This window comes from Gopherus evgoodei, chromosome 6 (assembly GCF_007399415.2).
Source record: "Gopherus evgoodei ecotype Sinaloan lineage chromosome 6, rGopEvg1_v1.p, whole genome shotgun sequence".
Lineage (NCBI taxonomy): Eukaryota > Metazoa > Chordata > Testudines > Testudinidae > Gopherus > Gopherus evgoodei.
The window spans coordinates 90,307,839-90,328,887 of NC_044327.1; the positions used below are offsets into that span (position 1 = coordinate 90,307,839).

The window sequence follows — 21,049 nt, forward strand, 5'->3', positions numbered from 1 at the left end:
GATGTAATATACTTAGACTTCTGTAAGGCATTTGATTTGGTACTGTATGACACTGTGATTAAAAAACTAGAACAATATAAAATCAACACGACACACATTAAATAGATTAAAAGCTGGCTAAATGATAGGTCTCAAAATGTAACTGTAAATGGGGAATCATCATCGAGCCGGTGTGTTTAGGGTCATGCAGGGATTGGTTCGTGGCTCTACACTACTTAATGTTTTTATCGATGACCTGGAGAGAACATAAAGTTTGCAGGTGACACAAAAATTGTCAATAATGAAGATGACAGGTCACTAACACAGAGCAATATGGATCATTTGGTAAACTGGGTGTAAGCAAGCAATATTCATTTTAATACAGCTAAATGTAAATGTATACATCTAGGAAGAACGTAGGCTATGTTTACTAGATAGGGGACTCTATCTTGGGAAGCACTGGCTCTGAAAAAGATTTGGCGGTCATTGTGGATAATTAGCTGAACATGAGTTTCCGTGAGATGCTGTGGCCAAAAGGGCTAATGTGATCCTTGGATGCATGAACAGGAGGAACTCAAATAAAAGTAGAAAGGTTATTTTGCCTCTATATTTGGTGCTGGTGCAACTGCTGCAGGAATATTGCGTTCAGTTCTGATGTCCACAAGTGAATAAGAATACTGATAAAGTGGAGACGATTCAGAGAAGAGCCATAAGCATGATTAACGGATTAGAAAACTTGCCTTATTGTGACAGACTGAAAGATTTCAATCTATTTAGCTTAATAAAGAGAAAGTTAAGGGGCAACTTGATCACAGCTCATAAGTACCTACATAGGGAACAAATATTTGATAATGGGCTCTTCAGTCTAGCAGACAAAGATCCAACACAATCCAATGGCTGGAAATTGAAGCTAGACAAATTCACACTGAAATAAGACATACATTTTAAACAGTGAGGGTAGTTGACCACTGGAACAATTTACCAAGGGTCATGGTGAATTCTCCATCAAAGGCAATTTTTAAACTAGGATTGGATGTTTTTCTGAAAGGTGCAGTCTAGGAATTATTTTGGGGAGGCTCTATGGCTTCTATGGAGGTCAGACTAGAGCAGAGGTTCTCAAACTGGGGGTTGGGACCCCTCAGGGGGTTGCAAGGTTATTGCATGGGGGATTGCGAGCTGTCAGCCTCTATCCCAAACCCTGCATCACCTCCAGCATTTATAATAGTGCTAAATATAAAAAAATGCTTTAAATTGATGGGGGGGTGCACTCAGAGCCTTGCTGTGTGAAAGGAGTCACCAATACAAAAGCTTGAGAAGCACTGGACTAGACAATCACAATGATCCCTTATGGCCATGGAATCTCAGTAGAAGCTGACATGTCACAGGATATTAGTGTTCTAAATCAGTGTGCTGCAACTGTCTGGGAAGATTAGAACGTGGCTAGCACCCTTGAGCAGCAGCCAATCAGAATCTCTATGGATAGTAGAGACGTCACTCCCAGATCGCATCAGAGGCGATGCCAGCCTCTGGAAAGGGGTAGGGTGATAGCAAGGCCATGGGCCAGTGCAGGAATGAATGTATGATTATTCCTTTTGCCAATGTAGCATGCACTCCTTGGAGCATCTGAAGAAATTTTTGTTGAGGGAGACAGAATTTTGTCAGGATTTTCTGCAACAGCACAAGCCATCTGTACATCCCAGTATGAGACAGTGGCTTAACGCCATAATCAGGCCCCTATTTAACAATGAGTGTGTTGAGTCAGAAAGTGTTTTGTCTGTTAACTGGTTACTAATGGGTCAAGTGCCATCCTTCTAGAATTTCATCTACTGCTTTTGAAATCAGAAGACCTGGACATAACTTAATCAACCAAGTAATTTCAAGGAGACTCTCTGAATGATGGGTTTAATATGCTGCCTGAAAAACAGTGTACAAAACTAATTCAAGAAAGTTGCTCTCGTGCCATCCACACAGGTGTGCATTGGTAATAAAAGCAGTATATGATGTGCCAAACTCCCAGGGATTTCAATGGGAACAGACTAGTCAGACATACTTTTATTCAGAGCATTACAAACTGTTTTATACAGAAAGTCAGTCAGACGCTGGAGCTAAAAAGTAAATATTAAAATGAGATTTAAAGATAAGACATGACTCACTGTCTTGGTGTATGGGGGGACTTCTAGGAGGACTGGGCAGCTTCTAGCTGTGATAACAAAGGGGGTCAGAGCAGTGGAAAGAATGAACAGAAGAATAGGCAAATATAGTGTCAGAGATTTAGGCTGGAGCAAGTTCATGGAGTGTTTGCTGACAAGGAAGAAAATTCTGAGCTGGATGTAGAGTTGATAAAAAGCCAGGGACAGTAACAGAAGAATGAAAATTGATGGGACTTGGGCATCCACATGCCTAAGTCACTTCTGAAAAAGAGGTTTGAATCCTCAATTGCTTGGTTGATTTTGAAATTTTTAGCTTTAATATCTGAAGAATTCACTAGTGAGAAGTTAGAATGTAACCAGCAGCTGATTGAGTTCAACATAAAGGAAGGTGTTTATGATAAGGCTCAGACAGTGGAACAACAGACATGTACAGTTTGATGTAATCTTCATAGAACTTACAGATCCATGGATGAGATTAGCAGTGGGACAACCCAGAGGAAGAAGATAAACAGAGAGAAGAAGGCTAATGATGGCAGCCAGTAGGCAGCCAGTAGCAGACAGGCTGAAGAGAAGTCTCCACCAGAAATGAGAAAGGACTGATTAGAGAGTTAGGGTTCAACCCAGGATATGACTGTACTGGAGACACCAGTTTTTTGTCTGAAACACTCAGAAAAGTGATTGGCTAGTAGCAAAGGCTCCAGTTCTGCAAGGAGCTCTCCATATGTAGACCCCTGCACCTGAGTGGAACAAAGCTGAAGTCAAGGGGACTCCATGCCAGTACAGAGGTCTGCCCACATAGAATTCATTGCTGAAACAAGGCCTAAAACTGAACTGAAATCAAAAGTGAAAGGAAAAAATGTGACAATGATATAGAATACAGCTGAGTTTTACTTGTTATAAGAAACAATTATAACTTCAAGAATAACACATGGGTCATTAATATGCCACCAGGACCTCAAGATAAAAACACAGATTGACAACCCAGTATAGGTGTGAATTATTATTTACAATAGAAACAAAAATTACACACACCAACTGTACAATGAGAAGTTCTATAGTAAGTTAACATTATTCTCTGTTCTTCTCAATGCATTTTTATATGTTTGACCTTTTATAGCCTTTTCATTTTGTTCTTTAGCTGAAAGAACAAAGCTGGTTATTTTCTGATGACATCTTGTGGCTGTGTAGCAACTGAAATATCTTGGCATGTTCATTTTTGTTTGTGTCTTTGTTTGCTAGATAGACAATTAACCACATTGTGTACACGCAGTCTCCTTTCTGGAAGCTGCATAAATAATCTAACACGTACTGCACTCAGGCACATGAAGCACCTAAACGCATATAGTTGCTCAGATCCTATGGTGATGGGCATGGCAAAGATAAACTAGATTAAGTTAGTTAAATTGTTTTTCTACTCATCCATGCTTTTGTCATCCCACCCAGAGTCACACTTTCCTGCAATGCCTGGCTGTTACAGGACATCACACTTCCTCATTTTTGGCCAAATAGTGAATTGCCCTTAGATAAAATCCGGTTGGGGAGGGCAAAGTCCTTGTTTGGCTCAAGTAAGGGCCAGACACAACTGCAATCACTATGTTCCTCTGAGCACAGGGTTTGCTCCCTGTCTGCAAGCCAAAGTGGTAGGTCTGAGGCACAGCCATGGCTTTGCCCTGCATGCAGTCTGGTTGGCCATGTAGGGAAGGGAACAAATTGCACCTTCCAAAGGGGTGTAGGAGAAAGCAGGCTGCCTTTATGTACCATGGAGCTTGATGAGGCATTCTTTGCAGAATGCTTCCTAACGTGTCTTCCAGGGGACCCTGCTCCAACCCATCCCCGTGAAGGTCTGCCCCTTACAAGCATGACAGATTCCCTTAGTTATATATATATTAGTCCACATCCTGAGCAGCAACTTGCACACACAAGGCATCCTATTCACTTCAATAAGGCTACTTTTATGAGTAAAGGTGATCAGGATTTGACTCACGTCACTCCATTTTATAAACATAAATCTATATTGCATGAAAGTGGCATATTGTACTATAGATTATTACATTATTGTTATATTTTAAGGGACGGGGAAAGAAGTTTTCTTGTAGCTTTTTAACTCTTATTTCAAAGTTAGGAATGTGTAGATATTTCTGTGAGCCTGACTCATGAGCACAAATAATAAATGCACGAAGGCAAATCCAGAATTTGTGCACGCACATGACCAATTAGGCACATCATTGCAACAGGGTTATGCAACCATGTTCTAGTTTGGGTTTCTGAGAATAGAAGACTTGAGCTCTCCTCTCATGGTTTATGATGTCCAGGGGTGGCTCTAGACATTTCACCACCCCAAGCACACCGGCATGTCACGGGGAGCGCTCTGCCAGTCGCCGGTCCCGCAACATGCAGAGGGTCCGCTGGTCCCGTAGCTTCAGTGGACCTCCCACAGGCGTGCCTCCCAGTGACCAGCAGAGCTGCCCCGATGATGTCACCAAAACCCTCTAATCAATAATAGCCTTGTAAATTTGCTTATTAGAGGCTAAATTCGGTCACATTGACTTAAACTGAGCAGTCCATTGATTTCAGTGGGATTACTCACAGATGGCCTAATCCTTCACCACTGAATTCAGTGGGAGTTTTGGCATTGATTGAATAGGAGCAGGACTGGACCCAGAATGGGGCACTAATTATGAGTAAAGGTGGTAGAACTAGGCTCCTTGGAAGCAATGACATAGAGAAGGATAGCAATATAGTCAAATAGCATCTTGCCTCAGTATGATGTAAGGCAGGAGACCAAAGAGTCATGCTTAGAGTATCTAAGACATACTCTGATTACAAAATAATGAGCACAGCTGCCTTGAAATGTGGTCGTGGTGGTGCTTTTAGTATTTCTATTATTTATTATATTTCTACAATATTTGGTGTGTTTGCTTTTTATTCTGAAATATTTCTTAGGCGAGTTAACACAAAATGAACCTTAAAAGTTTATAAAGAAGCCACAGGGATGCAAAGCTGCCACCTATATTGAATTGAAGGGCAGCAAATTGGAACCAATAAAAGGAAATATGTCCTCACTGAGTCCATTGTCAACCTGTGGAATTCACTGCCACAGGAGGTCATTAAGACAAATCCTGTGGTTCGTTTTGTACAAAGAACTAGATATACTATTCTGATTGCTAATGACATTTCCAGCTGTGCAAGAGAAGTCTAATGAAATCTCATGCTTCAAGACAGACACTGATGCCTGTGGGGCTCAGGAAGGAATTTCACTCTCGTGTCCAGCATTCCACAATTAGGTGAATTATGGGGTTTATTCCCCCCATTTTTCCTTTGAAGGCAGAATGCCAGACTATATGGAACAACTGTGTAATGTGGAATGGCAAATCCTGTATTGCTGTCTTAGATTTCCTTCTCCTGAGTAGCGAATCCCCACAGCTGATTTCAAAGCTTGAAAAGCATTGCTTTCATTCTGAATTATTTTTTGGAGCACAAGTGTTGCTGAAAGAAGCAACATAAAAGGAAAACAAAGCTTTTAAATCTCAAATATGGGTTGAGGCAGAGACAATTGACTGGCAAATAAGAGCAGCAACCTCCCACCTATACTGTTATACAATATCCCAGGTGGAAGTCAAAGGAGCCATTGTATGTGCCATGCTCTAGCTGTGAGCAGCCTGAAGACCTCTCCAATGCAATGTATTCCTACTAGGAGAAGAAGTAAACTTCACCAATCCTTGTGAGTGGGGCCAGTGCAAAGCTGGGGGTGTCAGTGCACACACTGATCACTGGCTATATAAAATAATAATGATTTATCCACTCATGGATCATGCTCATTGACCTCTTCAGCAGATTCTGGGCCTGTTCAGCCGCTCTGACTCCTATTGCTATTCTCTTGTTTATATCCCCTTCAGTCTGGTTCAAAATTAATGCAATGGTCTCCTCCCTCTGCCCCAGTTTTTAATCTATGGTAGAACCACTCTCCTGAACAATAGGCGGTGTGTGCCCCATGGAGCCAGTGTGTGCTGCACTGACTAAATCCTGCTCACCTTACTCATAGGAATAGTGCCTCTGCAGTCAATGGTTTTCTCTGTGGGTTTTCTGGTATGTGCATTTGATCAATTAGCATTTGGACCCTGGATTTTATCTATATTACGGGCTGGCTACACACAAACATGCAACAAAATATCTAAACTATAATCCATGTTATTTCCGTGTAAGTCTGTGTATCAACATTCTTATTTCAGAATAAAATTGGCTCGATGTGGTCATTTTAGGAAACTGGATTGGTGAAAGGGGTGTAAGTTTGTGAGCAGACCTTCCCTTGGGTCCCCATCCATTAACCACTTACGTAGATCAATGAGACTACTCAAATACTTATAGTTAAGCAGATGTTTCAACATTTGCAGAATCAGGGCCTTCATTTGTTCTCTCTTTTTGTATATTTCAAATGTAATTTCATCATAGTTGTTGAACAGATCAAGAGAGATCTGTGACATTGCAAAGGTATAACTGATTGAGATTTCTCTTTCTATTCCTTTTACAATATTGTATGTGTTTTACATTTTTCATGTTTATGACACATTAGACAACAAAGAGGTTTTTGTTTTTCCTATCTTTATTTTTTTTTTTCAAAAATGCTGAAATGCTAAATTGGTCACATTTGCTGTACTGACAGATCTGAGCTGATCTGAGTTAATGCCAAACAGGAGGTGGTCCCCTTTATGTCAGTACTTACTTTTTTAAAACTGGATCTTAATTCCTGCATTGGAAATGAAGATGGGTTAGCTATTAGCCCTCATATTAATAATTTAGAAAATACATGCCCAATCACTTGTGTTCTTTCAATTCCCACTGAACACAGCTGCAACCTGCATTATGTGTTAGGGCGAACTGGTATATTTCAGTTGAGATGTTTGTGCTGAATTATTAGGGTAGTCTGAGTTACAAAATTACTAATAAACATTGCTTCTGGCTCAATTTAGCCTGAACTCAGTGAACCTAGCCAATGGTGACAAATAAAAAACTCAGAAATACCCTATGAATGAATCTAACTAATCAAGAAACCCTGTAGGAAGTAGATGCCAGGATTAATGAGCCAGTGGTTTCACCGTGCCATGCTGTTATTTCTTCACATAAATGCCCTCAGATGAGATTACCTTTGTCATGAAAAGGAGAAGAGGAAGGTTACATACTTTCAGCTGACAGGTTAACTGCCATACCTCCATTACTGTAAGATACATTTTCATGTTCTGAGTTTTTTATTCTGAAAATGAAAATTGAAATTCCACAACACAAATTAAAACACATTTTCTTTTCCAGGAGCAGGAATCATTGCTGCTAGTGCAATAATATAGTTTGTACTGCATGTTACCAAATACTGTAACTTGCCCAAACTTCCTCAACTGTTAATTATCGCTCAGTAGATACAATCTCCAGTAGAGCCAGTTCTGCCTTCCAGTTGGATTTGAGGGGTGGAAGATAGTGTCAAAGCATTTAATCATAAAAGTAAATGAAAGATTCAGCTGCATTAACAGTAAGTATATAATTACTTAGACATTAGATGTGCTGTTATATATAAAGGGAAGTAAACCTGCTTAGATGTACCCTAGTATGGAAATGAATCCATATCTGAATCTGCTAAGAGCCTTGGTGGATGACTGACTGATCAAAGCTAAATCACATTTATGGTGGGCAAATAGTTTGTACAATCCCCAATATGCTGTATTAGCTACTTAGTATATAATAGACTAATTATTATTCATCATAAATGTATAGAATTCAGTCACTTTTCTGATCATTTTATTCAGTAGTGCTGGAAGAATTTTTATAGTGGGAGTGCTGAAGGCAGAAACCACGTATTTGAGTTGTTATTGCTACTTCAAGCCAGGTGGTGTGGCAGCACCTCAAGCATCCATAGTTCCAGCACCTATGATTTAATTTGAATGAAGCACGGTTGTTGCTGGTAGTGTGTAAAAATGGTCAATGTTGTTTAGTTTTTATATTTCAATATCAAGTCTGAGAGATGTCTAAAATCACTCACTTGCAGCCTGTAAACTGTATGACTGAAATTTGCACTTCCCTTCTTTTCATACCTGTTAAATATGTAAGCACATCATCTTAAACATTTTATGCTGCAAAGCTTCAGCTAGTGCTGTCTGTATGTATAACTTCAAAAATCTTCAGGACTCATAATACGAAGATCTACTGCAATGGAAACAAATATTATATCAAAATTGGATAAGGACAAAAAGCTTGGGTCATATCCAGAACAACGTTTTCATTTGAATATGAAGAAAACGATTTATATTTCAGAAAGATCATTAAATGGAAGGATCTTTGTAAGACATCTGCCACAGATTTGTAATTTCCCATTGGTATCAAGAGCTGGACCTTTTGGATTGTGTCTTTTCACCCCCTCCCTCCAAGCTGGAGAACACATTTTCTCATACCATTAAAAAGCACATATTTTTGGAGATCTTGTATAGAACATTTTATTACATTCCTGATTCCTACATCATAAAGCTGTCTTGCTTATAGCAGTATAAAGAAGCTGTAAAATTAACATGCTTGTAAATAACCTTCCATGCACTTTGGAAGAAAGGGCGTGAGGTTCACACGGATCTCCTACATGGACGTTGAGATATGCAGGTGAGAATTAAAGGCCAGAGACTGGTAAGCGCTGGGATGTGGATGAGATTTAAACAACAACAAAAAGACCAAGTACTCTACTGTGTTGAGCATGCACAACCACCTGCTTTTAATCCAGAAAAGGGCGCCTATGGTGATACTGCCTGAGGCTACTGAGCTCTTATTAAAAAGCATTCTTCGATATCCCCTACGTCTGGATTTTCATGTTGATAAGCCTAATTAATCAGAAATGCCAAGGGCCTGGCCACATCCTGCTCCTACTGTGAGTGGCAAAATTCCCATTGACTGCACTGGAGCAGCACTTTATAATTGAAAAAAAAGCCCATTTAAAAGGAGGAGAAAACTCCACCACATCTTGGCGTGTAATCGCTGCCCGGGGGCAGTGGCGCTCTTAGGACATTATGATGTGGGGTGGCCAATGGAGGCCAAGTCTCTTGCGTAAGGCTGGGGGATGCTGTAGGACACCGATGGCGCAGCGTGTTCCATTTGATCAGGTTTACTCCAGGCCCTAGTACCGTATGTGAACGTTGATCACGTGGAAACACGCGAGTAACATGTTGCGCATGTTGTGCCCAGGAAAGCCACCACTCAGATGTGATATCTTAACTGGCTTGACATCTAGGGTAGCAGGATTCTGCCAAAGGGCGCAGGTCCGTTGCCCTGTGTCACCCCAATAGACTTGCTCCTGGTCTGGAGCGTCAGTAATTTATCCTCCTTTTATTTCTCTTTTAAATTAAATATACATGTGTAATATGCACTTTGGAGCAAGCAAGGACCCTTCTGCGGCTGACTATGCGTTGGGCACTCTCCGGTGTGTAATTAAGCGGTGTGTAATTGATGGGCAGAAGGAAACGATCGTAGTGAATCACATTAAAAAAATCACTGTATGATGCTTGACAACATCCTGTACTTTTCCTAAGTCAAAGTTTGCAAAGAAGTACACGGCGCGGTTTCTCTTCCGTGCGATTAGCCAAGTGCCAGGAGTGCACTCATTTCACGTGTGGCGAGATCTCGCCTCCAATTTCATTTTTCCTCCCTACAACCTTTTCCGGCCGGGGGAGGTGAGCCAGGCCCCCACCGTCCAGCCAGCTCTTCACCCAACCCCAAGACTCCGTGCCCACATTAGCCGTTTTATTTGGTTGTCGAAACGATTAATCCTTTTTTGTCTGAAAATCAAAGGATGTGGCATGTTCTACCCACAGGCAAACTTCCTGTCTCCGCGAGGGCTGCAGGATTCGCTCCGTGCTTAACTATTTATTCTACTTAACCCTATGTGCCCCCAATACACGTTATCTGAAACGGATCAGTAAGAAAGTGTCTTGCTGTCTGTGCCTGAGACCTGTTAATGTCGTAATTTCGTGCCCTGTCCCATGCACACAGGCATTGGGTTTGTGTGTCCTTGGCTGGCTCACATCTTCCCATCCTAGGCTCTAGAACAGACCGATAGGGTTTTAGCACACCTTGTCGCTTACTTCTCGTCCCCCCCCCCCACACACACACTTCCGCTGTGTTATTTGTAACGTAACTTTCCGTTTCTTGGAGTTGAAATGTCAATTACGCACAAAGAGCAACAAAAATTTATTAATCGTGAAGTATTAAAATTGTAATAAATGAAATAATTCAATGCAAACTTCAAGCAAGCAAATCATTCCCAAAATCACTGAATTTTAAATTAAGGGGGGGTGTCTTTTTTTTCCTGTGGGTTAAGAGACCGTTTATATCTCACACGCCACACCAAAACCCATAATTCTTCATATCACATACTGAAAATGATTTTATTAATCCATTTACATTAACTTGTTATAAACGTGTCCGGAAAAGTCAAATAATATGCTTTATATTAGCTCAAACATTTATTAAGAAACCCAAAATTCAATAAATAAGCACAGACAATAAGTTAAAACAGATCACAAACCGACCAGTATGTAACAAGAATGCTTTATCTACACAAAACATCCTATTTCACATTGTTTGTTCATTCTTCCAAAGAGCATCTGTTCTCCGGGATTGGATTGGACCAGCACATGCAGAAAAGAGCTGATTGTGTTATCTGTACAAAGTTTGGCAGGGTTGGCGAGAGAGACTGTCCATGTGCACCAGGCCCTTGCCACTGAACCTGCAGGGCCAGTGGCAACAGCAGAAGATGCAATAGAGACAACAGCAACAAAATAAAAATAAAAAAAGTGTCAGGTTTGCAACTAAATCGATCAAGAAATCAAAGATCCAGAAACGGGAAGTGCTTCCCCCCCTCACACTTTTTACAAAAGGAAACATGACTTTAATTTTTGCTCTCACTTATAAACGCTTTATCAAAATGGGTTCAATTTCCTCTTGATTGCTCGCATCACTTCATTAATCTGCCCAGCCCCTCCGGCCCCCCAAAGCCAGTGCTGCCCGTTAGGAAACCTTCTGACCAAAAAGCCCTGCAATATTTGTTGTTGGGGTTGATATTGCTGTGCTTTAAAGAAAATGGATCTCTTGGCAAAGCCCAATAGATGGCTGGGTGGGTGGGGAAGGGAGACAAGGGGCAAATTAAAACGAGATCCCAAATGCCCAATGAGTTCTTTCGTGTGGCGCCGTGAGGACCCAAGGCCCTGCTCGTTGGGTCTCCTCCCGGGAACACAGGCCTGGGGGCTGGGGGCGTGTGAGGGGTGGCCCACAAACCAGTCCATTGGTGGCTGATTTCAGATCCTGAGTCGACTCCCTGGTAAGTAAGTCGGGGGGGCGCGGGGCGGGGGGGCGCGATCCGCAGGGGGGAGGGCGGCGGCCGGGCGCGGGGGGCAGGCGGCGCTGCCATTAGGTGAAGCTCATGGAGACTGTGTGCTCCAGCGCTTTGCGGCGGAGGGAGGCGATGCTGGTTCCCCGCCACACGTCGCTGCTGTCCGGGGAGCTGCAGAGCTGCGGCGAGCCCGTCACGTTGCTGGGGCCGGGCAGCGAGGCGGGCACCATGCCGGGGAAGGCGGGCTGGTAGAGGTGCGACTGCAGGCCGGCGCCGTTGGAGCCCGCCAGGCTGTTGGACAGGCCCATGGAGTTGGGCGGCGGCCCGGCCGCCAGGCTGCACTGGGACAGCGACTGCGCCATGGCCTGCTGGCGGCCCAGCGCCGGCGGCAGCGGCAGCTGCGACACGCCCGGCATGGCGGCCGCGGCCCAGCGCGTGTCGTTGGCGTGGAAGGAGCACAGGCTGTCGCCCATGGCGGCGGCGGCGGCCGCGGCGGCCGAGGGGAACTGCGGCAGGCCCGGCGTGGGCAGCAGCGTGCCCGGCGCCCGGAACACGTTCGTGGTCTTCTTGCGCTTCTTCCACTTGGCGCGCCGGTTCTGGAACCAGACCTGCCGGACACGTGGGGGGGGGGGAGCGAGAAAGGCTGGTTAGGGGCAGGGCCGCGGCCCCGCACAGAGCTGCCCAGGCCCTACGCTGGGCCAGCTGTCCCCGGGACCCCGCCCCAGACACCCCGCCCGGCCGCGATCCCACCGCGCCTACCTGAGCGCTTGAGGCCAGGCGCGGGGCAAGCCCACAGGAAGGCGCTGGCTCATCTAAGAAGGGAAGTGGCAGGAAGGGCTGGGCGAGAGGGTGCAATCAAATCTACAGGTTGTATCTACACTTGTTCTGTGGCGATTATGTATCTAATGTATCGCCTACATATCCATATGGCTGCACAGATGTGGGTAGAATCACAGAAGTGCAGGATGGGAAGGGACCTCAGTAGGTCATCTAGTCCAGACCACTGCACTCAACTCAGGACTAAGTGATAAATATATATGCAGACATAGGAAATATATCCCAGATAGATACTTCCTTATATACATCATTCCCACATCCCACCCAATATGTGTTAACCACATGCCCATCTATAGGGTAAATACACACATTTCTATGTGTAGACATACACATGAACGCGATGTATTTGTATGTACAACCTATACCACAGGCATAAATACTCCCTCTTTCTACTGAAAGTATAAACGGGGGATTTAAAACTTGGAAAAGGACGTCTTTATTTTGACTCCTCAAAGACACAACACACAATTTGCGCCAAGAATAATGGTTTAGTTGTAAGCAAAATAGATCTGATAATATTATACTTTGGAATAGCAAAGTCTGTACCATTGAGTCGCATTCTGGTTTGTATAGCCATGATAACCTGCATTTGCACCAATAATGGTTGGTGCTTAAGCATTTAAATATCGAATTCCACATGCATATGCCAGATTCAAATAGATCTTTGTTTAATGTTTCTTTGGTAGCGGGGGATCTATTTCCACTTGCCCTGAGGTGTATTAGCCCTTAGATCTACTGTTTGCAGAGAATGACAAGAAGCTTGAGCCTGAGGGCCTTATCCCTTTCTCAACAGCCAGGTTCTGCTCATCTGTGGAGTGGAAGTAAATGTATCTTTCCGACGTTGCAAATGAATGGAGGCTAAGTTCAAAGCTTTCTTATACTAGTTGTCAATAAAATTTAATTTTGCTTTGACAAACCCAAGTCTCTTTTGCAATGAGCTATATTTGACTGATTAAATACACTTCAAACTTACTTAGGGGACTTACATTTTACTTCTTAATAATGGCAAAGAGAATCTCTGATCTTTTGGGCTATTTGTCTACAAATGTCAAAATAAAGAAGACGCAATAGAAGTTTCCTATTAGATCGTTGTCTAAACTGTGTTGCCATAGCAATAATCTCTTAACATTTTTAGATACTCGTTTTGATGTGCTAGTTAATCAACTGGGTTTTCATCTCCTTCAGCCCGCTGGTGAACTGATGATATCTGATAGTGCTACCTGCGCTTTACATTTATTCATCTCCATTCAGCCATTTAACCCAGTGTTTTGTTTATTAATCAGGCCAAACCCGGCTGGTTTTACTCACTGGGAGTCAATGGAACGTGATTTGGCCTGATTCAAATGCCCTGGTCTATATTTTGGGGGATTTTACAAATGTTTTATAAAAATCAGAGCCCAGAATGTGACAACTGCTTACCTAGGATCAGCGTCTGTCCTAGATAATTCATTACTTATTGCACAGCTAAAAATCCCTCCCACATGCACTACAACTGAACTATTCGGAATGGTTTTGGAATATAGGTTTCTATTCCATTGAAATAGCACCTAGGAAATTCTTTTACAGGAAAGCTATTTAGAGCATTAGGTTTACTCCCTCGTCCCTCCCCAATTCTCGCTCGGCTCCCTTCCCTACCTGACATGGTTTTTATTGTCTGCCTCCCTGGCCTTTATTCCCTTGCATTGTCTCTCCTGGTGTTGTGCTCTGTAGTCACAGCTCCGCTGTAGCCCCACAAGTTGCCGTGTGACTGATTAATAAAGCTGCAGGAATTTATATAATGAAAGGGATCAATGTCTCTGTCCAGGGATTGAACTGTCTGCAGCCACCTTAACTCATAACGAGGAGAATTTATGTAAAATATGCTGGGCTAAAAAATAAATAAATAAGGAAGGAAGGAAGCATTGGTCCTGTGTTCCTGACCCTGCTTGAGATAGCGTCTGAATTCGTATAAAAGCGTCAATGTGATTGGAACATCATTTTCTTACGTTAACTCCGAATTGTTTCACCACTGACGCTTGGTGGCTGCACCATTAGCAAGCAGCACTCAAACCCGACCTGCGTGCTGTTGTTTGTTGGATTTTTTTAAGAGTCAGATGTTTTTAGTAACCAGATTCTTTGATTCAAAGTGATCATACTGGCGTGAATAGACTGACAGGTTTCATTGCATTGTCAAATGAAAATACTGGGAAATCAGCGAATCCACCTGAATTCCCGATTATTACTACTCTGGACCCTAGAACCTCCTGGAGTTTATCGTTTAATATTATATACTTAGAATGAGAAATATGGTCGGCCATTAACGGAAATGAACAGCTGTTAAGGAACTAAATGTTATATGAATAATCGAAAAATGTTCAATTATGTTTTAGGGTTAATAGTTAAATTGCGGCTACAAAATCTTTTTATGTTTCATGGTTTACTGGTGTTGTAAAGAATCTCCATCAGGTCTGATCGCCTCAGTTCATAGCTATAGTGCATATGCTTTTAAAATGTGAATGTTTCCAGTTGAAAACTAGTGCATGACAGATTAAAACGTGGAGAAAACCTGAGGGAGATTTTGAAAATGCACACATGACAACTCCGGAAATATATTAACCACAGGCACTGGGCAACTCTGGAGTATGTTTAAAATGCAACTAGCCCCTGAAAATTATTAATAGAACAGTGAGAATCTAATGGAGGTTGGAAGCTAAAAATCTACTTTGATATCTGCTGTTACAGTAATATAGACATACTGTAAATGTGTTTTAAAATATATAGTCCGTTTAATTCCCCAGCAATAAAGGTGTTAGAAATACAGAGAGAGGAAGAAAGAATATTACATTTTTTGTCAAGAGCCAAACCTTTATGAAGATCTCATTGGAATCTAGCGGATGATTAATGTGAAGATTTGGTAGGAAATCTGGAGAGCTGTATTAAAGCTCAGATCTCAGGTTCATTTCGATCAGCCAGCCGTGAACTCTGGGCCGAATTCATTACACTTTAATAGTGCTGGGAGAGGAAGAAAATGCAATTTCTCATTCCCTTAGAAAACTAGAAAATACTCTCAGCTTGTCCCCTATTAAGATGTGGCAGGTGACAGGACCATTGTGGGGGATACGGTCAATGGAATTACAGCACATTATTTTTGTTCGTATAAAATATTGAAAGGCAAGGCTGACTGTGCAGAAGTTATTTCACTGATTTGGTTTTTATGTAAATAAAATATCGAAAGTTAATTAATCCATGCTAGAGACTAATGATTATGCTTATTATATTGCATTTGATTGCGTAATTTGCATGATTCTCGCATTGCTGGTTAATAAGCCATTCCAGGTTATAAATAATTCTGAAATTGGTTTCTAATAATGGCATGCTATAAAAAAATGGTTTTATTACACAAGCCTGAAAAGCAGAGCGATATCAGACATGGAATTGGGTTTCCTTCTAAGCACTAGTCCTTTAATAATTATTTAGATGTATAAAATACATTAAATATAGCTCTAAAATGAGGAAAGAGGTAATTTATTCTTGCATTTAAAACACATAAAACACACACAGCCGCCATAAATTAATCGTTCAGATCACTTCTTAGTCAGTGTGGTGCCCCACATACTGTAAGAAATGTGTTAGCAATCTGTTAGCTATAAAGAATAGTATGAAATACTCATATAAGAACATAAACCAATTACTATTTAATTTAAATTTGGTCAAGGAGCAATGATACAGTGAATTGTGAAGTAAATACATTTTACATAAATTATTTTTGCATTACATTACATGTTAATCATTTTGAAGTGTTAATTAAGAAGGTTATGTTGATCTGATTACTTTTTAAACTGCAGAACATTATTGCAAAAAATATTTAAATTGCCACTCTATTAAACTGTTTTTATCAGCAGTCTCATGCTATTATCGTTGGTTCAGGATTATGCTGAGGCTATTAAAACACGTTATCTTTCTTCTGACGTATTTCTTTGATGTGCTTTTGGAAAATAACCATTTCTATTATATATTTTATATTTTACTTCATTTACCACACTCCTAATATTGAAATTGGTGTCATTAACCTTTGGGAAACCCTATAAAGTTTAATCGTCCACGTTTTCTTTTTTCATAAAGGCAGTTGTCTAGTTATATTTTATTTGTGAATCTAATTTCAATTTTATTTTAAACTAATTATTATCTTGTGTCGTTTTATACAATTGTTTTACTTTTAAAAACAAATGTGTGTGCGTTCTGTTACACGAACACAATCAGTTTCTGGTTATGAAACGTTCGTATAGATTTTTAAATATCTTTTGTCTTCTTTTTTTTTTGGCATGAGGACTTGGCTTGCCGTGAGAATTTTTGGGGAGGAACACTGTTAAAGTGAAAATGCGTTCATAGTATCACCAGACCACATATAGTTAAAGTATTTTCAATGTTCATAATTCGTCTAAGAGGCTCACACAAAATTTCCCAGAACAAAAGTTTAGGTTTAAAAGCGTTATTTGTAATAGTCTGTTGTTTTTAGCCCTCTCGACTACTTTTAATTTCTGCCTAAAATGATTTGAATAAACTGTTTGCTGTATGTCAAAATATATATAATAAAATAATGTGAAGACAACCTTCCAGATATACTTGGTTCTACTGCTGTCTTCAGTGATTACTCCGTATTTTAAAGCAAGTATTAAAGAAACTTAAAATGTTATGCTCAGAGAAATCCCTTTTTTACCAACAATTAAAAATATAAAATATTGCTAAAATTCGATTAATCTGTATAGAAGAGTTTTTGAGCTATGAAATATTTCAGGCAATCTGGCATAACATTCTAGGGAAAACATTGCCGCGGATTTCAATGGGAGATCTTCAGGACCTTGGACAGCGTACACGACTAAATTAGATTCGGAGTTCAACCAATTCAGTGCTAACAATGATAAAAGAAGCAGGAACATATTAGGAGCATACGCTTATTGTAAACATTTCATGAGACACAAACATGTGAGTAATTGAACTGTCGATGAATCTGCAATCGCTTGCCTAGTGTTCAGTGCTGCTTTCCACTGGAATTCAACATTTCCCCCAAATCCAAGAAAACGCCACTTCGGATTTACATTACACTTCGAAATGATTTTAGCTCGCTGCTAATATTTCACATGCTCATTAGTAAACAGAAAGCTCAACTACAAATATTAAAAATTAAACCGAAAACTAGTTACAGCAAACACTTGATCTGTCTTTGGTTTTGTTTGTTTTGGGGTCTCTTCCTGATCGATCGTTCGTTCAGAGATCGATTGTAAAGTGTGAGGGTGTTCACTGGAGGTCAATTCACAATCAGGTCAGACAACATCCCATTTTACTATGCAGAACTATGCCACGCACTACACTCATTTGTTTTCTCCCTAACCAGGATTGGCTCAATTATTTGTGCAGAAATATGTGGGCTGTTTAATACCTGATATTCAACTGTTGCATTCACATTGATGCCGATAATCCCTTTCTTACACCAGATGGGTGTTTAAAAAATTCCTGGCGGCTTCAAATGACATTTTGCTAGGCATATTTTGTAAAAGGCTGGTCACTAAGCGCTGGCTCTGGATGGGTTTATTATTATTTATGTTACGGATTAGGCGGTGATCATTTGAGCTGTCTCTCTAGACTGTATGATCAGGAAATTACAAACCAGCCTGTTCTCTGTTAAGCCCACAAGGGAAAGCCTGAAGGAGGGATGTGTGAACACAAAAGAGAGCTGAGGGGCAGGAGCCCTGCGAGGTGTGGTGGCTACAGGTAGCGAGAGGAGGACGCTCGGGGGGTGGGTGAGTGAGGGATCCGGGAGGTTTGGGTACCGAAGCAGCTGCTCATACCTGGACCCGGGACTCGGTGAGGCCGATCCTCAGGGCCAGCTCCTCCCTCATGAAGATGTCTGGGTAATGGGTCTTGGCGAAGCTCCTTTCCAGCTCGTTAAGCTGCGCTGGGGTGAAGCGGGTCCGGTGCCGTTTCTGTTTCTGCTGCCCCTGCTGCTGCCCCGTTTGATTGGGGTTCTGCCCGCCCGGCTGCCCCTGCTGCTTGTCGGGGTCTTTGGCGCTGACTGCCAAGGAGGCCGGGTTGGAGCCCACCGTGGTGATGTCCTCCCCGGGCAGGAGGGTGGCCCCTTCCACCGTGTCCGAGTTGGGAGCCATGTCTCCCGGGTGCCCTCCCGGGTCAGAGCCCCCTACGCCCAGTCGGCACTTCACCGCCTCCCGGTGTCCCAGCAGCTCGGCTGCATCTTTCATTCCTGCGGAGGCAAAGCAGCTGCGGTCACTCCCCTGCAGCCAGGTAGGCGGCTTCCGCGCGGCCCCCGCTTGTATCCAGCAGCGCCAGCGGCCGGCGCACCAAGTTTGCTATGGAACGAGCCCCACCCCTGGAGCCCCCGCAGCCCCCTCGCCCACCCCCACTGCCCTGGGCCGGCTGCCCCGGCCCTAGCACGCCGTCTCACAGACTCAACTTAAGCAGGCAGGAAACTTTCCAGCGCTTCCTCCTGCGCCAGTCGCCGGCTCCGGCCGGTCTGTGGGGCCTGACCCGGCGGGGCCCCCCCAGGAACTGGGGGGAAGTTTAGTGGGTTTATTTTGTTTGCTGGCGCGGCTGACAAGCCCAACCCGCCTCCCTGTCAGATCTGGAGCAACTCAATCCGATTTTGTCCCGTTGTAAAGAAAAAATGATAAAAAACATCAAAATCACAAAGATTGGGATAATCTGCCCTAAAAGGGGGAGACCTGGGGCGGGAAAGAGACACGAAATGCCCACAGTTGGGACTGGATCTACATATCCCAGAGACTTTTTTTTTCTAAAAGATGCTGTTAAATCAAATTAAACTTTAATACAGCACAATTACTTTTAAAGAAATTAGCCCATTTAGAGCGCATTAAGGTAAAACAAGGAACAAATTGTCAATTTCCTGCTCTGGTTTCTTCCTTCGCCGCTGCCGGGGGGCGAGAAAGATGCTGGGGGGGGGGGGCGAACTCACCAAGTCGGGCGTCCAGGAGGTCGGCGTGAGACAGCATCGCGCACCGCTCCAGGGCGAAGGCTGTTCCCCCCCAAATTTTAGCGGTTTTAAGTTATTTAAAATAGATATAAGATATAGATATATATAGATCGCCTAAATGAAAGAAAATTCGGTGTGTGGTTAAAAAGGGGGTCTCTTGCATTATAATGTCCTTTAGAGAGACGGGGAGGTGCTTAACACTTCAATGAACCCGTGAGCAGCTCGGCGAAGGGACCAATCAGGAGGGCAGGCTGCAAATGTCAGCGAGCCCGACGAGTCCCCACTCCGCCCGCCCGCCCGCCTGTAGCCTCGGCACCAGCAACCCCGCATCCCCCCCGGAGGCAGCGGCGGCAGCAGCCCGGGGCTGTGGGGCTGGGCTTTCTCGCTGGGTCTCCCTCGCTTGCTCGTGTTTCTCCCGCCGCCCGTTTGTAATTCTGTTCCTTCTCCTGGCCAGAGGGACTTTACCACTGCCCGGGCTCAGATCTGCCCCTGTGCAAGGGCCTGAGCTGGTGTCTCGCGGCGCCTTGCAACCCAAACACAATTCAGGGCTTTGCCTAAGGAGCGTGCACGGGCCCGCTCGGGAGCCTGGCTGGCCAGACTCTCCCGGACCAGGGGGGCCACCCTCCTCCCTGTTCTGGGTTGGCTTGTGCTTTGTCTGCTAACTTTCATGCTGCAGCTCGGCTGTGAGTTTCAGTATCTGAGGCGGGTAGTGGGAGAACTCCAGACAATCATTTGCGATCCCGCGTAAATAGCGTATTCCCGCCGTTCTTGAGGGCTGAAAAACAACGAGGAATAGAGCGACCCGAGTTCCTAATGAAACTTACACACGCTCCGTTTTGCTCTCCCATGTCCCGTCCCCCCACCCCCCCAAAGGTGATCTGGATGCGCTTCTCGCCCGGGCTAAATGTTTGTGTGAAAGAGAAAACGTTGCACCGAGATTGAAAAGCCCTTCAACATTTTGGGTTAACGTTTCTAAGCTTGGCCACAAACTCAGTTTAAGGCGGTAAATAAAGTTAAATGCTTTTTATTTTCCTCTTGACTATGTTAAACTACTTGAACAATTTAAAGTGCTTTGCACAAGTGAAGCGAACCATTTCTAATGTTCTGATTTTTCAAAGCCAGCCAACAACAAAGTTTAGATTAGTAATATATTTCTAACCAGAGTAATTTTCAAGATCATTAGGCATTTATGTAATTAGTGCCAAATCTATAAGCTTTTATTACGATTATTAGAGTAAAATCAGTATAAATTTGTACTAATTTACTACTGTTTAGACTTGGCTGTCAAGCCAAGAGGTTCTTATTGTAAATGATAACTGAGGAAATTAAGTGCAAAATTCTGTACCATTTCTGATCCTCTCCGAAACAATCCGTTTCAATTGTATTTGTAGCAGAACATAATGCCCCTTTTAAAGTTATTTGACTTGTATTTTTATTTGCAAAACAAGAAGAATACCCTCTAGCCAGGCACAATGAAAACTGATATTTACTGCTTCCAACTTGATTAACATTGATTTTTAATTCAAGAGCGATGCAATTAAGATTATTCATTTAGTGCAAATAAAGCTTCCACAAAAAGGGAGCCCAGTGAAGTTAAATAATACAGCGCAAATGGCTTTTTTTGTTCCCCACCCAATTGACTTACACAAAACATTGTAAATGCTGCATGCGAGCAGATGCACGAGTGATTTTGTTTGCAGCTCAGATGTGGTGGGTTTCAGCAGTGACTGAACAAGGAGACAAAGGAAG

The 21,049-nt window shown here is 42.8% G+C and overlaps 1 protein-coding gene across 1 annotated transcript; it reads right to left on the reverse strand.

Annotated features, from left to right (window-relative positions):
• Positions 1-11,558: 11,558 nt before the first annotated feature.
• Positions 11,559-19,319, reverse strand: OTP (orthopedia homeobox). Its single transcript, XM_030567778.1, has 3 exons — positions 19,283-19,319; positions 18,144-18,553; positions 11,559-12,089 (listed from the first exon to the last, which is right to left on the reverse strand). The coding sequence occupies exons 1-3, from the start codon at positions 19,317-19,319 to the stop codon at positions 11,559-11,561; spliced, it is 978 nt and encodes a 325-aa protein (XP_030423638.1).
• Between the last annotated feature and the right edge of the window lie 1,730 nt (positions 19,320-21,049).